At 48.4% G+C, this 15,383-nt stretch overlaps 1 protein-coding gene across 4 annotated transcripts in view; it reads left to right on the top strand.

Moving 5' to 3' along the window:
* LOC123783036 (uncharacterized) overlaps positions 1-15,383 on the top strand; it is a 244,411-nt gene that overhangs the window by 214,869 nt on the left and 14,159 nt on the right. For 2 of the 4 annotated variants that reach the window (XR_015724869.1, XM_087863133.1), the window contains exon 4: positions 721-7,737. The exons of the other annotated variants lie outside the window; for them this stretch is intronic. Coding sequence is in view for 1 of the 2 variants with exons in the window: in XM_087863133.1 (XP_087719259.1) it covers positions 721-820 (100 nt within the window). In the remaining variant the exon portion in view is untranslated. Of the gene's footprint in view, positions 1-720; positions 7,738-15,383 lie in introns of those variants that run through there. 4 annotated transcript variants of the gene reach the window in all.

The raw sequence follows: 15,383 nt of genomic DNA, 5'->3' as shown, positions 1-15,383 counted from the left end.
TCACCCAGGCGCCCCATTGATTACCTTTCTTCTTAACAAATGTCATAGAATCTTCTGGATGCATCACTGAAACACTTAGCATTGAAAGAGGAAATTAACTACTTGAGTTTTCAAGTATCTGTATCTACTGGTTCTTAGTATGGTTAAATGCTAATATCACCCCCGAGAATGTGATGCAACGTTTGTGAAGAAATTGCTGTAACAGGGCCTCTGTGTAACATTTTCTTGCGTAGGATTTTATAAAAAACAAAACAAAACAAAAACCCCAACAAGCTGAGGTCTTGGAAAATATTAGAAAAGAGCCTCTCTATAGGCTTACCACAGAAGCACGTTGTTTTCATTCCCCAACGGACTCTGATTGGTTTTGACTGGGCAGTTCCTCCTTTGTCTCCCGGGCTTGGGCCTCATTTCTGTTTTTTTGACCACCAGCCAGCCATGCTGTCTTCATGGAAGTCCTGCAGTGGGAGGTGACGTGGTTCTCTCTGACTTCTCCGGGGCCTCGCACAGATGTGAAGTCCATCGCCAGCACAACTGCTCTCTCCGAGAGGATGCTGGGAGGCTGTGAGGTCCGCTAGAGCAGGGGCTAATGAACAGAACAAGGATGGATACTTCCTCTCAGGGTGCCCCCGAATGTCATCAAGGAATCCTCGCCTTTTTTTCTTCTTGCTCCTTTCCCCCTATTTGTGTGGTTATCAGTACCCATCCCTTTTTCACTTGCAGGACCACGTCTGGACAGAGAAGCCAAAGACGACACCTATCATCAAAGCAACATTCCATGTTCCTCAAAGATGATGGTTTTTCAGTTCCCCACAGCTCATGAAGAGGGCCCTTCACTGGACAACAGATCTTTCTGGGCCACCTGTCATGCCAGGGATGAGACATCTTCTAAAATAGAGATTTTTGGAGCTCTGATCCGACCCCCACCTTCCCAGTCCCTTTTGGAGTAGATAGTCTTGGGACCTCGTCACGCCTCTCCATCTGGAACTAGACAAGGGCTAGGGGCACGAGTCAGTGTGGAGGGGGTCGGCATCCATCCCCACCCTCAAATCGTGTTTCGTGCAGAGAAAGGTAGCTGAGCGGGGTTGCGTGGCTGGGGTGCTACACACATCTACACTCTGGTTTCTCCACTCGGCTTGGGTCCCAGGGCCCCCCTTTGGGCGGGTGGCTGGCTGAGGCCTCCGAGGAGCTGAGTGGGTACATAATGTGGTTTGGGCGTATTTCAGCATGGCGGCGAGGGAGGGTGCGTGGAAGGCGAGTGGCCCTGGTGTCCTGGCCCTCCCCTCTATCCTTTGAAATCTACCGGCATTCTGGTACTTCCTTTTGCTTGTTGCATTACTTAGGGTAACGGGAGCAGCAATAACAAAGAGACCCTCCAGTTTCAGAGCCTTCACACTGATGCTTATGTCCTGTTCAGGTCCGTGGGTGACTGTCCTCAGGTGGTGATGCAGGAACCCAGGCTCCTTCCAGCTGTGCCTATGCCGTCCCCTAGGGCCTTGGCGATCTCTGCATGGAAGCTGAGAGAAAGTGCAGCTTACGTTAGCCCGAAGTGACACCCACATTTCATTGACTGGACGGCAGAGAAATATAGTCCCAGTGAGAACTTCATGCTGTGTCCGGGAGGGCGTGGGTGTTGATGGGCAGTTAGTTTCTCATTCACAGTCATGGGGTAAACTTCCAAAGCTTGGATTTCCTTATCAGTAAACAAAAATCGAACCCACGACCAAGAGACACCGTGAGGATGAGAGCTAACGTGTGTAATACGGCTAAACTAGACCCCGACGCGGACAGGGCTCTCCACCTGGGGCTGCGAGTACAGCCAGTGGTGGAGGGGCAGTCTCATCGCTGGAGCCAGGGGGGTCCAGGCTCATGCGCACCCCAGCTACTGCAAGGGCTCCCTGTCCATCCCGTGCTTCTGCGCGAAGAGGTTTCATACCTAGGACGGTTACGCACTATGCCCTCTGGATCATGATTATTAGGTAAATGTGAGTCTCTGTCATAATGATGACTAGGTAATGTGTATATTATGTACTGTGATTATTTCGTAAATGCAAGCGAACGGCTCACTCTAACATATGTCCCATGGACTGCTATTCCTGGGGCATCGACATAGCTTTGGAATATTTTCCCATTGTTTGCTATCTTTCAAAAGGCTTTTGTCATCAAAGCTGTATAGATCACTGCAAAAATTGCCAACACACAGACAGCTAGAGAGTGGAGCTGAAAAGTCTCCTTCCCACACTTGGTGCCCCCTCTCCTACCACTGTTGGATAAGCAACCATCGTTAACACTTTCAGTAAATCCTTCCAGAAATACTCTGTGTTTATATGCAAGCATATTGAAATCCTCTTTTTTTACACAAAAGCAAATCATGCTAAAATGTTATTCTGCAACTCCTTCTTCTTTTTCTCTGTTTCCATGTCTGCTCTAACTCGCTGCTTCTAACAGCCACACGGTATTCCATCGTGGCACAAGCCACAGTTTATTTAGCCAGAGATGAGAGCTTTATTGGTAAGTAAAAAGGCTACAAACTCTTCTTTCCTCCATGTGAGTTGATGGCCAGCTCCCCAAGATGACCTCCCCAGCAAAGTGCAGGTGCCCTCGGAAATCACAATCCCATATGAGTGCCTCCAGGGTCCACGTGTCTCCTACCAGGGCATCCCTCAACAGCCCAGGACATGAACAAGTGTGGTTCAAAAGCTCCTGCTTGTTCTCTCAGGGATGAGGTCACGGGGAGGTGGAGAAGCTGTCAGAAGTCTGCAGGAGCTCCTTCCCTGTGCCCATAGCCTCAGGCTGGCTCAGAAGAGCAAAGCAGTCTTTGTTGTCCCCTCCAGGGCAATGGGCACACTTGGTTCAGCCGTCAGAGATTATGCCCAGAAATGGTAGATCAGAAAAGGAATTCTCTTTGGTCACTCCGTTCATTAGGATTAAGACTTCTTCATGTTGTAAGGCCCCTGGGCGTTTAGAGAGCTTGGTGGTTCTGCGTTCAGTGAGGCTGTGAAAATGACTGTGCCCCACGTCACTCGTCCGCACTGTGGGAACCCATCTGGCTTCGGCCCTAGCAGAGCGTTTTCCTTCCTGTGCCACCTTCTGATTTCTGTTTTCCCATCTTTGCAGACCACCTGTACCAATGTATTTAGCATTTATATATTGGAACAATTGCCCTTCTCACCTGTCTTAATGCCCAAGCAACATCTTGGAATCACAGGTTGGGTGTGTTCAGTTCTATTTTTTTCGAATAAATGCATCACGATGAATCAACTCTTTAAAAAATCGATCATCTGTGTATCTCCTAATTGCACCCAAGTGACTCCCACGTCTCTTCAAGGGAGATGTATCCCTTTGAACAATTTAAGAGGAGACCCTTCCGAGATCTTTGAAACATGTAGGATTTACGCAGCAGGAAGACAACGTCCGTTTATTCTCCTGCATCAGCACAGGATGATATTTTTGGCCACAGTGATCCTCATGGAATGTGTTTTGCTTTTTCTGGAAAGCAGATAAATGCCTCCCTTCCCAGTTACCACTGAGGATAAGTAGTAAAGAGTGAGGGAGCGTCCAGGGACTCTGGCTCTAGCAGATGTAGACATCTCTTTATTGCCTTGCATGCACTGGGCCAGGCTCACATTAGTGCTATTTTTAGACTTTCGGATTGACTTGGTGAATCTGGCCTCCTTTTCAACAGATCATATTAATGAACTGCAGATGGGTCCATAATTGATTCCTCTCGATCGTGATTTATTTCGCATGCAGGCAAATGTCCTCAATGTCTCCTTGGGGAATAGTCACCTAGTTTCTAAAACCCCCGCTCTGTCTGGGAACAGGTTTTCTCTTTGGCTCAGACATCAGAGGAGAGACTATTCTAGATGAATTCAGTGAAGTGCTTGGATGCACGCTCGGCATCCCTGGCGGTTGTGTGGGGCGTTTGGAATCCGGGCGCTTTGCGTTCAGTTACACGGACCTATCAGCCTGGCCGATGAGGCAAGGGCTGCATTACTGGATGACATTTAGGAACATTTCTCCCACCTATTAACGTACTCACGAGCTCCATTATTCTAGCAGTCTGCTCAAGTGATTCCTCTCCTCCCCTGGCCACACCTGGAAGTATCGCCTTACATCTGGGTCTCCAAAGGCACTTTTATTTTATGTTCAACAGACTTTTCCTTAAGAGGCTCTCATTTCCCCCTTTGGCTCCATGTGAGATGTGGGGCCAGTGTACTCAGGGTGACCAAGAGCTGGCAGGGGGCCAGGGGGTTAGCGTTGCGTTCTCATATGAAATAACGGGAGCGTGAGTTTGCATGCAACAGTGCAAGGAGCTGTCCGTCCACACTGTGGGGAGCCACAGATGATGCTGACAAAAGTCGCTGCCGGGTCAGGCTGGGCGTTTACTCACTTGACTGACACAGAGAACCAAAGGGAGTGATGGAAAGAGGAGACAAGACTTCACCCATGTTCACACTCCAAACTCACTCTGGTGAGTTACTCACTCAGGTTGGGTGGGTCTAAATCTCGCCAATCAGACAGCTGGATTTATGCCCCTGATATCCAGCTTGGTGCTTTATCCAGGATGCCCACTTTTTGTCTGGAGTAAGGGTCTCACTGTCACCCAGGAGGCACGTGGTCACATCCATTCCCCATCGGATGCTTGGTACCAGGAGACAATTTATGTGTTTATCTGGATAAGCGTGTAATTTGAAAGCTGAAGCTTCTGTATAAAACATCATAACTTCATTTTCAGGTCCGACAGCTTTTACTGTATTATTATCTGCCCTTTGGGTTATTTGGGTTCCTATTCATCATGGAAATCAGAGAGTTACCTTTTTTATATTAAAGTATAACTGACATATGACGTCATTTTAGTTTCAGGTGTACAGCATAATGATTTGATATTTGTATGTGTTCCGAAATGATCACCACAGTAAGGCTAGTTAACATCTGTCACCACACATAATTACAGAATTTTTTTCTTGTGATAAGAACTTTTAAGATTTACTCTCTTAATAGCTTCCAAATATGCAATACTGCATTATTAACTGTCGTCACCATGCGGTACATGAGATCCCCAGGACTTATAATAATTTTAACTTTTGGTATTGAGAGTTCATGTTGTCCCAATATGTTCTGGGATAGCCTTCAAAAGGGCCAAAGCTCAGCAGCCACACAGTTGACTCGATCTCTTAGAACATCTCCGAGCTGACGGGTCGGACGAAGCACGCCAGTAACGAGACTCGCTGGCTTTGAGATGGGAAGATGAGGGGAGGCTGCTGTCTGAGGTCGTGCTGCTCTGCGGACAGTTCCGTCTGCTCTCCTCAGGGAGGGTGCAGACGAGGGGAGTCGAGGGCTCCACTATTCTCCCCATTTCTTTCTTGGGGCTTCCAAGCCCGCTTAGGATGGCCTTGATTATGACAGAGTCTGTTACCTGAGGAGATGCGGGGTCCCTAGCAAGAAGTGAACAGTTATTTTCATTCATCCTGAATTAAACTATCAGGGTGCCCAACAGTTAAGTATGACGTGACTTTTGGACAGGTAGCCCTCAGAAAACCCTGTTTGCTTACCTTAATTCCCTCCAGGCACCAACATCTCTGAAATCCTGCAACAAGACTCTGGGAAGTCACTGGACTCCTCTCATCATCCCTAAACCACGACGTTTAATGGGCTAATATTTCCTGGTTTGGTAGAGTTAGGAAATTCCTAATCTCTGATGATTAGGAGTTTACTATTTTTCTAGCACATGATTCTGAGGGTTTACCGGCTTGAGAATTATAGCTGACTTCAGTAGAGCCCAATTAGGAGGAAGAGGGGCTAATAGTGGATAGGAGTTTAATCACGGATTTATAAATAATGATAGGCTCGATGCCTATCATTTATCCTTCAAAGATTTTTTTAAAGATTTTATTTATTTACTTGAGAGAGAGAGAAAGAGAGAGAGCACGAGCAGGGGGAGGGGCAGAGGGAGAAGCAGACCCCCCGTGGAGCAGGGGAGTCTTGACATGGGGCTTGATCCCAGGACCCCGAGATCATGATCATGACATGAGCCAAAGGCAGATGCTTAATGGACTGAGCCACCCAGGCAGCCCTATCCTTCAAAGATTTTTTTAAAGCCCACAGTTGGCTATCATGTATTTGAAACAAATTACACATCCCTCTTTCTGAAAAGGCCTGTCTTCGGGACCCATGCTTCCTTCAATTTGCTATTGGAATTAAGTCCCTTAACCGAGGAGAAGACTCCGTGGGGCTTCTCCTGCACATTACATTTTGCTCGAGGAATGTCTCCTACTGACCCAGGGTCCCCCACCCCCAGAGGAACCTTGCTGTTCTGGCAGGTCATTCATCCTTGGCATTTGGGGAATAAAGATGCTGAAGAAGGAAGGAGCAAAGTGCCCAGTGCCCCAGGGTTTGTGGATTCTTCCCTTTGAGGACTGGAGGGGGCTTTGAAGATTAGGGTCAGCATTCAGAGTGACCTCGCCCAGTCTGTGGAATTAGGACGAAGGAGTATAGGATTCTGAATTAATCGGACCAAGGTTAAAAATCCTATCTTGGCCTCTTATGAGCTGCTTGACTCTGGGCAAATTCCTTATATGTGCTGACCCTCAGGTTCTTTGCCTGAAAAATGGGACGTAACCATGCCTGTCTCACAGAGTCGCTGTTAGCTAAAATGAAATAAAGAAGCACTTTGCACAGTCTGGAGTATCACCAGAGTCCTGGAATATTCCCAGCAAATGTTGGTTCGTTTCCCCTTCACATGCAAAGAGAAAGCGACTTGCCACAAAAGCCAAGACCCCTCGAGCAAGCCGACAGGGCGAGCTTTGTTTGGGTTGAGGCTGCCAGTACTGCAACAGCACCCTGACTCGGAAAATGATGATTCAGACCCAAAGCTGCCGCCGCAGATTCGGCTGCTGTCTAGCCGAACACCCTGTGTGCAGCCAACACCCTGATTATGTGGGTGTTAGGAGCCTGACCGGTGATTTCGCTTTCTTGTCGTTGGGAGATGGACCAGACCGTCCCCAACATGCCCACGGGGAGCTGTCCAAACAAAGTTGAGAGAGTGGGCTGTGAGCCATGGGTGGTCTCTCTGTGCTTCTCCTGTGCCAACAATGGTAACAATCGATCAGTCAATCAACAACCAATCAGGAAAATCATGGATGCTTTCTACATGCCGGACACCGTGGTCAGTGACCCGACAGCAGGACCTCTGCAGGAATACCGTGACTCTCACTTTCCCAGGGCGGCCCTAGGAGTTCTGCACTGTTTTCCTCCCTGCCTCGCAGATAAGGAAGCAGTCCTAGAGAAAGCACTTAAAGCATATATTTTTTGAGTCTAATATGTCGGAAATAAGGACAATAACAGAATGAAAGAAGAAATCCCAATCGCTCCTCAACCTGGTATTTGGTGAAGCTTCTACACACAAGCCTTTTGGATGGGTCACAAAGATGGAAGTCAGGGTGCTGAGCGTACATTGTGGTGACGCAGAAGCGAGGGCTGCGAGAGACTGGTCCGTAGCCTGTACGCAGAGCCAGCGCTCACTCCCATTTTCCCGCATTTCTCCGTGTCTCTAATTAGCCAGAGAGTGTTGGAGTCTAGATCTCTGTTGGATTTGCCGGTTCCCCTTGCGCCTTGGAGGAGGCGCTCATTCCAAGTGACTGGAGCCGAGGGTACAAAATGTATATTTGCTCGTAAGCATACCTAAATTCGTTTTTTAAAATATTTTATTTATTTGAGAGAGAGAAAGAGAGAGAGAAGCATGAGCAGGGGGTGGTAGGGAAGGGGGGCACAGGGAGAAGCAGACTCCCCGCTGAGCAGGGAGCCCGAGGAGGGGCTCAATCCCAGGACCCTGAGATTATGACCTGATCCAAAAGTAGCCGCTTAATTGACTGAGCCACCCAGGCGCCCCTGCATGCCTGAGTTCTGTATGGACTTTTGTCATTATGTATTTTCTTAATCAAGAAATATTAAACATACAACCATTATCACGTGAGAGTCTGGCACATTTTGGGGGGGTCCCCATATTTAGAGTATGGGAACTGCTGATACAGAGAGCCAAGGCCAATATGGTAACAAACCATTGAAACCCCAGGCCCAGCAGGGCAGACGCCTGCATCCTGTGGGGGGGGGGGCACAGCGGAGGACAGTAGGAATAACGAGGGGCTTCTATATAATGAGGTCTGGAAACAGCCCACTCGTTTACAGGATCCGTGGCCTGGCATCTTGTTTATGAAATACCCGCTTAATTTGTTGATTTTTAAAATGCGCTTTTATCGGGCTTCTGGGTGGCTCAGTCGGTTAAGTGTCTGCCTTCAGCTTGGGTCATGATCCCAGGGTCTTGGGATCCAGCCCTGCGTCCAGCTCCCTGCTCAGCGGGGAGTCTGCTTCTCCCTCTCCTTCTGCCCCTCCCCCTACTCGTACTCTCTCTCTCTGTCTCTCAAATAAATAAATAAAATCTTTAAAAATAAAATAAAATAAAACGTGCTTTTATCTGAACTCACTTTCACGCCACGTAGGCCCAGTCTATTTGGACAGCTAGCCCTATAGAAATGGAGGTGCTGACTTATTTTGTGCCTCTGACCTTTCAGAGGGAAAAAAAAGTGATATTATCTAATGTGATGGTGGGAAGCAGCCCCCCATGTCCTTTCTCAGGGTGAGGAGAGAGGCCACCAAGTTGAGTGTCTGGGCACCACTGTGTGCCTCCCAGTGGGGTGGGGCCCCCGAGGCACCCTCTCACCTGTCACCTGGGACCCTTCCCTTCTGTCATATAGTTTCGGGTTCCAGGCCTAGATTTGAGGCTTTGGACATGCAGGCTGTGGCTGGCTTGCCTTCTTTCCTAGGTCCATCACAGGACATGTTCAAAAATATTTGTTGAATGAATAAATCAGTGAGTGGAGGAATATATGAACCGTTAAGTATGACTTTGACTTTACAAGTTAGAGATTGAAAAAGTTTTAAGGAGATTTTAAAGTCCAGATCACTATTTATTAAATATGCGTATTCAGTTTTTTTTTCCTTTTTATTGCCTGCATGGGTTTATAGACGGTCAGAGGGCTAAATGAAAAATCCTATTCCCCCCCATACACACACCCCTTGATTATAGAAACAACGTATGCTCATTGTAAAAAAATAAATTAAGAAGGTGAGGAAAAGGCTGACTGTCCTTCATAACCACACCTCCATGTGTCTCAGAGAGCACATCTTTCCAGACTGTCCTGGGTGCGTTCTGCATGGTTTCCACGGAGCCCCCAGACCCTCTCTCTGCCGTACTCTGTGCCCAGGAAGCTGACCCATCATGGCAGACACCAGGCTCCTTTGCACACCCTATGCCAGCTTCTAGTGATGTTTAGCCGATGGGAGGCACTGGCCAGAAGGAAGCCTGTGGAAGGAAGAGAAGTCAGTGCACTGCTCCTTCCCCATGACTGTCCAGTGGGCAACTGTCCTTCCTGACTTCAATGTTTACCTCCAGCCCCTCCTGCGTGGCTTCTGTCCCAACCAGGCCGGGACACGCGATCCCCTCCTCATCCTTCCTGCTCACGGGGTCATGATGGCTTCTCACCATTGCTGGTCTCGTTGTCACCATCTTGCTTGTTCCCTTAGCTGTCCACAGCTCTTGAATTGGTCCCTTCGCTAAAGCTCCTTTATAGGAACCACCGGGGACGGAGTCTGATTCTGGCCTGATTGAAACAATACCCACCTGTATTTACCCACGTGGCCTTGTAGTACACATTCTAGCTGGGCCCCTGCTTTAAAGTTAACAATACTCTGTGATAGGAATCTTTTAATGCCAGCAAATACAATTATGTTTCCTCATTATTCTGTTTGTTAGGATTTTCAATAGGATCTAATTAAATACGACAAATATTTATTGAGTTTCTACACTGTGTAAGATATAGTCCCTGCCCTTAATGGGGGGTACAGTGCTCTGTGGGCCTTAAGACAAGATAACTGGGTGGAAAATAAGAGGTGTCATACAGGAGATACTAGCTAAGAGCCATAAGAGTTCAAAGGAGAGAGTGTGGGTCTTGGAGAAGGGCTTGTTGGAGGAGGCAGTGCTGTGATAAGCCAGCGTGTGTGTGTGTATGTATGTCTTTGAAGACTTAAACCAAAAGGAGCGGGAGCCTGGAAGACACCCCAGGTAGAGAGGGTGGCAAGACCCACGGCCTGGAGCTGAGAACTCACAAGGTTTTTTTGAGCTGTGAAGAGGCTGGTTCAGCTGGTCAGAATGGAATGTCCTTCCAGGGTACTTTATTCATCTCACCTCTTTTGCTTTTACTTTTTAAGATTTATTTATTTATTTTAGAGAGAGAGCATGTGTGCTGGGGGGAGGGGCAGAGGGAGAGAGAGACTTAAGCAGACTCTGCACTCAGCGAGGAGCCTGATGCGGGGCTCAATCTCACCACCCTGAGATTATGACCTGAGCCGAAATCAAGAGTTGGAAGCTTAACTGACTGTGCCGCCTTAAAACAATTCATCTCACCTTTCAAGCATCTCACCTTTAAAACAATTTGCTGGAATGGGTATCGTTTTTCTGTCTCCCTTCTAGATTATCACCTCCTCGAGGCCAGGGACCATCCTTCACATCTTTTTATAGACCGTGTACTTAGAGTAGGGTAGGGATTCCCAGTAAAGGTTTGTTGAGTGAATCTGAATAGAAAATCCTCTGATGGGAATGGAAATTCATTGTCAGATCATGGTGGGTCTCGAGGGCCAGGCTGAGTGGTTTGTTGGAATGTTCTGGACTTGCCTCCCTCTGGGGTCAATGTCCCCTCTCTCTTTTTGGAGACTTCTTGCTCTTTCAGGCTTAACTGGAATCATAGCTAGGAAAATGCTTTCTGGACAGGGACGCTCTCTCCTGAGAAGATAGGTCCCATTTTCCCATCTATTCCTTCTTCTACAGGTGGGTCTGGGGTAGGAAACCCTGACTCGTGATAATCAGAGAAACCGCTTGCACATGGTTCCACTGAATCAGGCTGGTCTTTGAAACAGAGGGCAAAACAAGAACAGAGTTTGGCTTTTCTCCCAATATGTAAAGTCCTGGGGATCTCTCTTTTCCCACCCCCTTCTCCTCCGGCCAACCCCGGAAAAGCCAGGGAATGCCAGCTTCTGCCCAAGCGCTCTGTTTCTCCCCTCTTCTCCACTTGCCGCCTCTGGGGCTTGGTCAAGGCCGAAGGCATTGATTGTGGGGCAGGGGAGCGCAGCAAAGCCTGGGCTGTTTGCACAGCGCTTGCATATGCAGTGACGGGGCGTGGGTGATGACGGTGTGTAGTGACCACAGTTACGAAACAGAAGAGAGAGGACGAGCGTGCACGTGAACATCAACTCCGCCGTGGGCTGGCGGTGTGTGAGCCTTTGCTGTGAGCCGGCTCACCCCCCCTTAGCTTTAGTTTCCATCCGTAAAATGAAGACGGCAGTGTCTACACTCACATAGCTGTGCAAACAAGGGAGACAGAGGGCAGACAGAAGCACATGGCTTGGCCCAGGGACTCACCGTACTTTGTTCTTTTTCTCCCTACACATGAGTCCTCTACCTTTTCTATTCCAAACTCTGTTGGGACTGAAATTTGTATTTCTTTGTGAACAATTATCTAGTTATATCACACGCAGTACAAATTCCCTCGGAAGCGGTAGCACTTTGGATGTACTTGGGGAGAATTCTCCATTACCTCCTCCTCTCCAATCCCTAAAACAAAATATTACAAAACAGAAAAAAACAAAGCTCGAGCGTCTGGCTTTCATTCTGAAACCAGTTGTTTGGTCAGCTTGTCTGTCGCGAAATGCACGCTACGTAGATGAATGGCCCTCTCGAAGCCTGTGATGTGCTCCTCGGGGAGGCGAGTGCTTGGAACAAAACCAGTTTGCACTGATGGACCCTCGGGGGGTCCTGTTACGATGGTCTTGTAAACATCCAGGAAAACCTGTTGACTGTTGAAAATCCAGATTCTAAATACTGTTTACTCCTGAATAATTTGTAATTCCTTTCCCAGCTCAAGTAACTATAAACCCCTATAAAGTGCTTTATAAATACTCATTAGAGTATTACAAAAGTCCTTTGAGCTCCACGTGATTATCTCCATTTGGCAGTCAAGTAAACTGAGTCACAGAAGTTGAAAGATCTGCTCAAAGCTTTGCCAGGAGCAAAGACAGGGCAGGGCCCGAGCTCAGACATCCTGGCTCCCGGTCTGGTGAGGGGTTCCACAGAACGTGCTGGACTCGGCTATGTCCAGGCTCCTGACCTCTCAGGGTTCCACTGTGCCATGGCCTTCTGCTAACCCATTGTCTAGGATTGGCCGAGGTCCCCCTGCCCCTGAGATATCACTGTCCAGGAGCAAAGGCACCACTTTGAAAAGACCATCAAAACACGTGTCCAACAGCCACGTATGTCCTTTCATCCCCAGCAGCCTGGTCTCACCGATTCTCCATGCCTGCTTATAAGGGCCCGCAGAAGGTCAGCAGACACAGCAGTAAGACGTTGGTTTTCTGCTTTTCCTGAAAAGCTGAAAATAGCCAGGATTCATGGGGTGTAGTAAACATTTCCTGGTTTGGGGCTGCCCTGCGTTTAAACCCACTTATCTTTAGGCTCTACCATCCACCAGGGTTGACGGAGAAGGCTGGCTACGTGCTCTCCTAGATCCCTGGCACTAGGGTGCGGGCACAGGCCAAGCTCGGCCAGCTGGCAGCGCTGCCTGGGACTCGAGTGATATGGAGAGTGGGCTTTGCCCAGTGGCGGGCAGAGATCCCTGCATCCCATGCCTGTCGGTGGTGGCACCGCGGGGCTAGCAGGGTGGCCAGGGGCCCCAGGAGGCGGCTTTACCATCAGATTGCTGCTGTCTGTGACCCTGGCTGTGGTTAAAACTGTTGTCCCGGGTGCACTTGGCTTCCCGCTCATTTCTGGAAACCTCGGGATTGTTTGTGAGTTAGCAGTTTTCCTTCCAGCAAATTCCTTCCTGAAGTACACCAGAGTCAAGAGTTTTGTTTGTTTCTGGCTGGGACCAAGTTGCAGAATGAGAGAGGTTCCTCTTTTCCTTTCTCCCTCCCATTGTTGAGAGATGGGTTCGAAGACTCCGATGAGACTAGGGGTATAGCAGAGACAGTAAACATGCCATGATATGGAAAAGCTCGAATGGTTAGGAGCTGATGTTTGAAGATGATCTAGTTCATTCTTCTCCAGCAGCATTGAACCCAGGTGAGCGATGTTGGTTGGTGCATTGTGACCACTCTCACTGCCATCAGCGTGACCAGCGTCCTCACCAGCACTACAGCTCCTGACACTCTAACCATAACGGTCGTGATGAGACCGGCATCATTGTGCACCCATCTCCCGTCTCCCCCTAGGCTCCCCTCAGCAGGTTGCTCCCCATCCAGGGTCCTGAAGGAGCTTTCGTGTGGAGTTGAGGAAGGGCTGCCTGCAGCAGTGTGTGGGGAGTGAAGAACACATCTGCCCCGGAACCTGCCTGCTTTTGCCTTTCCTGCTACTTGGGGATGTGAGGATGCTGTCCGGGGCATCTGGAAATCTTAGGAAACAGTGTTTTCATCTGTGCCAGTGGCAGTGGGCAAAAGACCTCTTATGGACTCATAGAAGAAGATAAGAGAATAAAAGATAATATTTGTTGAGTGCTTTTTATGGAGAATCTCATTTGGTCTTCCTACTATCCTTATGAGGAAGGTGCAGTTGTGATCCCTAATTTACACGTAAGACAACTAAGGCACAGAGATGGGGTGGCTCGCCCGGGACTCTTTACTACTATGCTACCGTGCATCGGGTAGGTGCCTGCATCCTACGGGGCTATGGGGTGGCTTCCAAAGCTAACTCTTTCTCACAATTCCATGCAAAGATGATAAAAATATAGATTTCCACGGTCCACACCCAGAGATTTTAATTCAGCAAATCTTCGGAGGGTGAGGGATGGGGCTTGGAGACTGAGCTGCTACCATGCATCCCAAATGGTTCTGAAGGACTCTGTCCATGGGCAGGTATCGGGCAGACATTGGCTGGCACAAGAGCCTATGTGGCCACTCCCCTTTCCACGTGCTCGGCAGAGAATGCTTCCTGGGCCTGGAGTCCTTCTCAACGCAGGTAGTGACTAGCGATCACGAGGAGGTGCCTTCAAGACAAATCAATTTGTCATCTTCAGCCTATGGTCTACAGGAGGGGAACTGAAGAACCTGGCTGTTATCACAGGACACTAACTTAACAAAGAAGGAAGATAATGCGCTCTGTCTATGCCCCAGGTTTCTGTCTGCTGTGTCGCAGGGAGCTGTTATAGAACCTTTCATTTTTAGCCTGGAGAGGGTGGATTCTTATCTCTAAATTGCTCTATTTGTTTAAGGTTATGCTAGCTACTTTAACATTTTATGACATTTTATAACATATTATAACTGCCATTGAAACTGTTCCGTGTTTAGTTATTTAAGTCCTCCAAATAACCAGCTACTACCCCATGGGTTGGATTAGTTTGCATATGTTGGATCTATTCGTTAGGACGGCTCTAAACACCACATCAGCCGTTTGATCAGCAGCAGGACATGGGGGAAGGGGTTCTGTTCCACCCATTCCTTAAGGTTCCAGGCTGATGGAGGCTCTGCCATCCTCGATGTGTGGCCTCGATGTACGGTGTTCATACCCAAGAGATTGACAGTAGTGAAAGACGGTGGAGAATTGCCCAGGAACACTTCAAGAGCATTGGTTGGAAGTCAGAGTCCATTGGCCAGAATCGGTCACATGGTTTTACCCAACCTCAAGGGAGGCTGGGAAATGGAGGCTAGAGTGCCAAGGAGGAGAGGGAAGTGGGTTTGGTGAACAGCTAGCTAGAGTCCTCTTGAGAGACACGAGGGGCTGTAGGTGTGCCCAGAAGAAGCGACTGAGGACCACGCACTCCAGAGTGGGTGGTGCTTGGGCCAGTGGCATCTAATTTTGTCACTGCTACGCTGTACCCCTGTGGAACAATTAAAATACATTCGATGGGACGATTTTCAAATTTTAAATAGTAAAAAAGCACCAAATCAAACAAAGAAACAAGAACAATGAATACTTTAGAACTTTTCCCATCATTTTAACAATCTTTCATGACTTTTTGGAGTTCCTTATGTATAATTTTAGAAATGCTTGTCTGGCTCACCTCGTGGTTTTGCTCATTAGCTGTTTGTCTCCCAAACTGTTTCCTTGGACTCTAAGGGAAACCTATCCAAGTCTGTGCGGGACTTCTCTGTATTCTGAAATATTCCTCCAAGACTGGAGGAATGCATTACCATTTCTGGCTCTGAACAAAAATGTTGGCCTGGGTCCTCTTTCTTGAAAGTCAGTGTCCCTGGGGCTGAAAGTGGTGGACTCTGGGCTTAGACCCCAGCTCTGCCCCCTCCAGTGGTGGGGTCCTTTGCAAGTGAACGAACATCCTCATGCCTCA

The sequence above is a fragment of the Ursus americanus genome, chromosome 6, assembly GCF_024610735.1.
Source record: "Ursus americanus isolate L20-20 chromosome 6, mUrsAme1.1.p, whole genome shotgun sequence".
Taxonomy (NCBI): Eukaryota; Metazoa; Chordata; class Mammalia; order Carnivora; family Ursidae; genus Ursus; species Ursus americanus.
Note: the sequence above shows the minus strand (reverse complement) of the source record. Positions and strands in the feature narration are given on the sequence as shown.